Source organism: Polypterus senegalus, chromosome 8 (genome assembly GCF_016835505.1).
Source record: "Polypterus senegalus isolate Bchr_013 chromosome 8, ASM1683550v1, whole genome shotgun sequence".
NCBI lineage: Eukaryota > Metazoa > Chordata > Cladistia > Polypteriformes > Polypteridae > Polypterus > Polypterus senegalus.
This window is the reverse complement of record NC_053161.1, coordinates 160,859,331-160,866,784: the sequence shown is the minus strand read 5'-3', so window position 1 is coordinate 160,866,784 and position 7,454 is coordinate 160,859,331. Positions and strand designations below refer to the sequence as shown.

Sequence of the window (7,454 nt, the reverse complement as noted above, 5' to 3'; positions counted from 1 at the left end):
CTTATGCATGATATGTCGCTAACAACTGAACACATAGTGGTCACAAAATCACCTTCACAGAGGTAATCAACATCGGCCTTCTATCAACACCTTATGAAATGAAATGCAAGACAATGATAAAGTATTTTGAATTACTTTAGAAACATTGGGCCGCTTTGAATATATATAATAAAAAAAATTCACTCAAAACTATAAATTAACAATTTTAATATTTACATACAGACTGTGAAATGGTCTACGATGCACTCTGTAGTGCAGAATGTAGTTTTCGGACTCTTGCAGCCATTTGTTTTGTGTCGAGCCCCATCAGGATTTTTTGAGCAACCTCAAAAGTGAATTTAAAGTCCTTGGGGTACTGGAGGTTGAGTGCGTAGATGAGCCCTAACAACATGATGAAGGCCATTGTAACTGTAGGCAAACCACGGAGGACCTTAACTCCTTTGATGATGACCTCTATGTCTTTGGGTGGATAAGAAAGATCTTCATCTTCTCTAAAGACAGTGATGGCCATGGTTGCATGCTGAAGATCACCGGATGCTTCCATCTCTTGTGAAACCTGTAAGAAACCCCCATCATAAAACCATCTGGTTAGTATAATGATGCAGATAATTCCATTTTGTTTTAAAGTCAGTAGCATCAAGTGTTGTTACAATCAATGAAGGTACTACAACAAAATTGAAGCACAATTAATCTGCCATGATGAAAAAGTAAGACTGACAAACATCACCAGATACTGTCAATGCTTATGGACATCTGGTGCCTTCTTAGCTCCTCTGTCCATACACCTCATTGGTTACAATAATGTCAATACGTTCTGTAATCACAGGTGGTTTTCAAAGGCACGACATATTATATAGGGTAGCAACATTATATAATTTTTATATGATAACGGTCTTAATATCACAAAACACACAATTTGGCAATTGTTTATGTTCACAATTATGCTTGGTTTGTAAAAAATCTGACAACTTTATTAATTGGCATTTGATTAATACAAAAAAATAAATCAAAATGTGTAAATAAAAAACGCATTAATCATGTGATATTATAAATACAATAACTTTACTCACCAAGAATTCTCGGATTAGATTCTCAGTCTTCTCTCCCAGGTAGACAATGAGCGATTTCAGGATACAATCTCTCTTAATATTGATGTCCACATCCTGTGTAAGGACTCAAATGTTATTATGGAGGCAGATTACAGTACTGTAAACACAACAAATAATTCTTTGTTGGGGTTGAAAGGGTTACATGCAAAAAATAGTACTGTCAAAATACTAGGTGGTATACCCTTTCATTCTGTATACCGGTTTTAATTTCCTGTACAGTATGAATTTTCCATATAGCTCAATACTGCAGTAAACCTGAAACAACAGCTGTAATGCTTCAATAGGCAGTAAATTGCAGGTTATTGCTTGCAGCTAAAAGTACTACGGAGTACAGTGCAGAGAGATCCAAGTTGGAATGTTTATAAAAGCTTATAAAAGGCATGCAGAACACAACTTGCTAGCTAACCAAGTCAGTATTTTTAACAGCAGAGAGGCTCCACTGCTACAACAGATTAAAGAACAGAAGTCCAAGATGGAGGATAAAGAAAGGGAGACTGGAGATGCACCAGAAGAACCTGTGCCCAAGAGAGAAGTTTTCTCACGGTCATTCTGCACAGCACTTTGTAGTTCTTTCAGCTGTGAGCATTAGCATATCATTTGCTACCTATATTGTAGCATTCCAACTGTTTTTTCAGAAATGCTAGCAATATGGCAGTATAGGAAAATTCATACTGTATGGAAAATTAAAAGCTACTCCTCATTTAACATAAGTACTGTAAAGATCATTTTTACTGCTTCCATGTATTAAAAGAAACAAAGTTAAGTATAGTTGCTGTAATAAAGACAAAGACCAACAAAATACTGTACCTGTTTTAGAACCTTGAGGATGGTGTTGGTCCTTCCCCCAATGGATCCACCCTTGCTCCTCATCATTTCCAGTAGCTGAGTAGAGTATCTGTCAAATTGAAAGATGAATCTCACTTGTAGAGGAACTGTTGTTATCCGAATAAACTCTGCGTTGATATGAGAGAGAGTGCATGAAAGATGAAGATGATAAATACTTGTTTTACCCTATTTTGGTTTTATGCACCAAGAGTGCCAATATTACTGAAGGGCAGTATAAAAATTGTATATGAGCAGAAAACAGCATACCTCATCCACCTGAAAAAGTGCTGGCCATCTCTCAACAACATCCTCAATCCTGGGTTGTTTATTCACAATCTATAATATGAGCAAACCTAATTAGTAAAACCTCACGTCAACTTAACAATTTTAGAGAGACAGACACAGACACACACAGACAGACACACACACACACACACACCAAGCCAGCAGCCACCAAAATAAAAATAATATTTACTCAAACTCCCCTCGTTGCAGGCCTGATCGAAGCTCGGGAACGTGGTGGCCAAAAAAAAAAGTTAATGCCCGTTCACCCTAACGAGCCAACATAAAAGGTCACAGTACTCACAAATAAGTGAAGTGAAAACTAATGTCCACTGTCCAAACACAGCACTTCCACGCTGTGGAAAGAATGATGGAGTTGCCCTGCAAGCAGGCTCACGGCAAACGAAATGGAGCTAGTCCATCCAAAATGGGGTAAAACTTGTTGTTTTTTCCTCCTTACCCGAGGAGCTACCAGGCTTTCCTTTGGTCACCTGGAGTGCTATCCCAAAGTATCCCGTGCCTCTTCGCCGGATAACCCCGCTCGTTTGCCTTTCTCGCTCCACTCATAACCACCTCTTTTTTTTTTTCCAACTCCCCGCTTCTTCCTCTCTCCGCGTCCCACCGGTTCTCGCCAGAACACCGCCTGGCGCTCTAAAACCTCTGCAAACCGCGTAAAACTTTTTTTTAACTCAATTACTGAAAACGAAGGGTCCCTAGTTTCGATACAATCGTAAGAGTGACTGTGACGTATCGAGATCATTAAATGTTTCTACAGCTTTCAAGCAAATAAAGTTTTAATGCGACAATTCTGATACTTAAAATGAACAATTGAGAAACAGCTTTACTTACCAGAAATCCTCCGTTATAAAATTCCGCTACTGTAAATGACCAAACCTGTACAACAATGTCCACTCCAGTCGGGAAAGTGTTTTTCTTTACAATTTCCGGTGGTTGCAGAGCCAGCACTCTGGAAAGTTCGAACGGAAGAAGAATATACAAACGGCTCCTCCCACACAGCTAAGATGGGAGGGTCAATCAAAAAGCACTTAAAAATATTAAGTTAACTGAAATGGGATTTTTATGTTTGTTCCTTCCAACACAACTTACTTTAATACAAACTATTTTTTTTACGTTGATTGAGATCTAAAACCAAATATTTCGAGCTACAGTACTAAATGGACTAATTTTAAGTTGCTCGAAAGACAAAATTTACATTGAATGAACAACGTCAATGTTATACTTTTTTCAGTGTAATTTGTGATTCTAATTTTATTATCTTTTCTGACGTAATTCACCTCAGTATTTCACGCTTATTGTTTATTTCAAGCACGATTGGTGACTGATTGGCAATCTTTTTCTCCGCACGTGTTATTAACTTTAATCAGCCGAACGCCTTCATTCGTGTATATAAAGATTGCGATGCGCTTCAAACTTTACTTTGTTTTGTTGTTTTTCCTCCATTTGCTATTGCAAAATGTGGTGTAAAGACAAGGGTCAGATATTAGTAGTGTTGCTGCTCTTTATCTTCTACGATGCTTTTGCTCAGCCCCGTTTCAAAGGACAGAAGGTTTTCACCAAGCAGCAGAAGCCCGCAGTCTTGCAATATGTTGAGCCGAGAATTGGCGCTCCACAGACCGTAACCGCTCAGTGCACCGACAGTGAGGTGATCGTCACCATCAGTCCGGACTTGCTGGGCATCCAAAAGCCGGTCCAGCCTTCTGATCTTTCCATGGGTGGCTGTGGAGTCACCAGCCCGGCCGGTGCTCAGCCCTTTGTGATTGAAGCGCCTCTACAGGGCTGTGGGAGCATCGTGGAGGTGAGTGGCTTCAGGGCTCACGCACTTTCATCTTTTAGACATCTACAGTGTCAAGTTACTGAACGTTTTAGTAATATGTGGCTTGGCATTGGTTTTAATTGATTATTAATGCGTACCTGATCAAAGGCGACTTTAGGGCACAATCTTGGTTCCCAGTCCTTACACTCCTGTGAGAAACGGAGCTTCATAGCGGACTGCCTGCCCGTAGGCGCTGGAATTGCGGATGAATGGAATGAGACTTGGATAGTTAACGCTTAAGTTCTGTGCTCCAAGCTGTGTGGCCACGTGTGCTTGCCGGGTTAAGCAGCGTTGAGGTCGTGATGAATTAACTTTTCTGAACTGTGAGTCCTGCAGCTTAAACTTTACAGCTGCGATTCAGTGTGTGTGTGTGGTTTTTTTTTTTTTTTTTTAAAATGTGGACTGAATTTTAATCCAGAATTGAGTGGATGTGGTTAGCTCGTTTAGCTAATGAGGCATTGCACAACCTAAGTGGTTACTTAACCACAGTGTGAAGTACTGTCGGAGAGGGAAATGCAAAATCTTAATCATTAAGGGTGCCCAGGAGGAAGCCTTAAAATGCTGACCAAAACCCTTGCATGAGTGTTGACTTTGGCCAGCTATTTGACCCCCTTTGTTCTCTTACAGGCAAGCTTTATAAAAGGTTTCTGATAGTCCCCATGTGAGGGTTTCGTAAAAATGTATTCATATTTGTTCAATCTTGTAAAAAATCTGCACAGAAACTAAAGTACCTACTGTCCAGCCAGGTACTCAGCCTTACAACTAAAATGTTACAGCAATGCAAGGTTGGCAAATACCAACTAGTACAGCCCTTAAGTTTACCAAATTGCAGAATTTAATATGGTGACCAGAGTGTCACTTTTGCTGATCATTTAAAGACAAGACAATTTCTCAAAGGATCCAACAAATGTTGGTCCATAATTTCACATGTACTAATTTAGCATTTTGAAATGTAGATTAATATAAATGTCAAGGCCAGGTCTAATTCATGGCTACCTGCTTGTCTTTATCCATTTTATAAAGCATTTGATGGCATTTTAGTTTCAGCTTTAGTGGATGACTTGTCGGGCCAAAGAGCCACCTACAATATTGCAGTCGGTAACTTCAGGTTTTAGTTCTTCAATCCAACATTTGTCTAAAATGTTTTGCTGCAAATTGCCTCCAAGCCAATTGAAGCAGAACTTCTACACTGGATTCTAGACATTACTTGTATTGATCCAAAGATTCCTCAGACTGACTAAATGGTTTCTACAGACATCTCTGGGAAATTCAGCATATTTGCAACATGTTTTTTGCAGCTATCGAGGTAACTAAATTTGTTGGCTCGTCTCTTTAGATGCAGAGTGCTGAGATAGTATACAGCTTCACCCTGGACTACAATCCTTCTGCAATTGATGGTCTTCCCATTGTAAGAACAAATCCAGCTGTGGTGCAGATTGAATGCCACTACAACAGGTGAGAGATGACAACATATATGGGACCAACTCCACTTGTGCCTCAGTCAACTTGTAGCTTAACACATCATTACTATACTATAGGCCCAGTTCAAGTCTGTCCTGCTTCAAATCTGTGCCATGTGCATCAATTAGAACGTTTCTCCCCACCACAGGCTCCACAATGTCAGCAGCAATGCCTTAAACCCCACTTGGGTTCCCTACACCTCCACGATTTCTGATGAGGATATTCTGGGCTTCTCACTTGTTATAATGAGCAGTAGGTGTACACATTTAAATCCAGATTACATTCGTGCAAATGGAAAGTATGAACATCTTGTAACATTCCTGTCTGCAGGTGATTGGAGTGGGCCGAATCCATCCAAAACCTTCTTCCTAGGAGACCTCATTAACCTTCAAGCATCTGTGGACAGCACTAACCATGAGCCTCTCCGTGTCTTTGTGGACAGCTGTGTGGCCACTCCTGGGTCCAATGCATCTGCCCCAGCCTACACCTTCATTGGGAATAATGGGTGGGTGTGAGCAATAGTCTGACCAGATATTGGTCTGGAAACGCAATGCTATGGTCCCTCTTGTGTATTGCAGGTGTTTCTTAGACAGCCAACTGACAGGCTCCAATTCCCAGTTCGTGTCCCCCAGAGTTGCCCAGTCTGTAATCCAGTTCCAGCTGGATGCCTTCAGGTTTTATGGCCTGACTACTAGTTCAGTAAGTCCTTTCCTCCCAACTCCTTTGGAGGAATCCCATGGAATCTGCCAGGTGTGACTGTAGTCTCTTGCATGTCTACTTTCAGATCTTCATTACCTGCCATCTGAAGGTGACCTTGGCATCTGCTAACGTTGATCCTTTGAATAAGGATTGTTCATACAACTCTGCACTAACCCAGTAAGTGACTTGAGGATGAAGGTGCATCTGTTCAAATGAGGTAGCAGGTTGTGATTGGTGGCTGTGCTTTCAGGTGGAGCTCAGTGGATGGGAACAATGCTGTCTGTAGCTGCTGTGACACAAATTGTGCCAACCCCCCTCCCTTCAGGAGGGGCTCTGGTGCCCCTAAACACAGACCCAGGAGAGCAAGTAAGTGACCTTTACAGCAGACTTCTGCAGTGTCCAGCCTTTTGGATACACAAACTGCATTTGTTTTCCAGGTGAAGTGAGTGTCCCAGCTGGATGGGAGGAGACCATTTCTGTTGGACCCCTGTATCTGGAGCAGGTTTCTCCATTGTCTTTATCACAGGCCCTGTCAGGCCAGCAAGATAAAACTTCAGGTAACTTAGCAAGAGCTTAACATGGCTTCCATGTAGACCCTATGTCAAGTTAAATAGCAGTCCTTAAGTGGGTTTAGATTTCTTTCCTAATACTTTGCTTTTCTCCATGCAGGATCCCAATTCAAAGCTTCCATCCTTGGAGCAGTTGTGGGTGTCCTGGCTGTCTCCTGTGTTGCTGTACTATCTTTATCTACAGAAAAGCTAATTGAAATGCTAACACCAAGCAATAAATTTTAATGATTGCAACTTTTGTCTTGTATTTATCGGGGAGTCATGTACTCTTTTGGAAGCATTATCTTACTGACTCTCCTAAAGGAAGGGGGAGGGGGATATCTGGGCTTTATCATATGCTGTAATCCAAGGGTCTTCAGACATGGACAATAGTATTAAGTTGAAAGTGAATTGTAAATACTAGGCAAGCCATCACCAAGGTCCTTTGCTGCAAAATGAAATTTCTATTACTTGCCTTAGCCTCTGAACAAAGGGTTAAACCTGGTGGGGAAGACTTACATGGGTCTTAGTCGAGAGCAAGCCATCTGATCAGCCATTAGATATTCTAAACTGGTGCTGGTCATCTTGGGGTGTGGCGTCTCCCAGTGGCTGGTTTTTATTCCATCTTGAATTGCAATTGGTATCTAACAAATTTTCATAGTCTGCCTTCAGAAAGTTACAGCAGACTAAAGTTGT

At 41.1% G+C, this 7,454-nt stretch overlaps 1 protein-coding gene across 1 annotated transcript; it reads left to right on the top strand.

The window, feature by feature from the left end:
* The first annotated feature begins 3,644 nt into the window (after window positions 1-3,644).
* Window positions 3,645-7,013, top strand: LOC120533302 (zona pellucida sperm-binding protein 3-like). The gene is made up of 9 exons (XM_039760131.1): window positions 3,645-4,032; window positions 5,387-5,505; window positions 5,660-5,763; window positions 5,842-6,016; window positions 6,090-6,210; window positions 6,296-6,387; window positions 6,461-6,576; window positions 6,648-6,767; window positions 6,880-7,013. The coding sequence occupies exons 1-9, from the start codon at window positions 3,691-3,693 to the stop codon at window positions 7,002-7,004; spliced, it is 1,314 nt and encodes a 437-aa protein (XP_039616065.1). The 5' UTR covers window positions 3,645-3,690; the 3' UTR covers window positions 7,005-7,013.
* The last annotated feature ends 441 nt before the right edge of the window (window positions 7,014-7,454 follow it).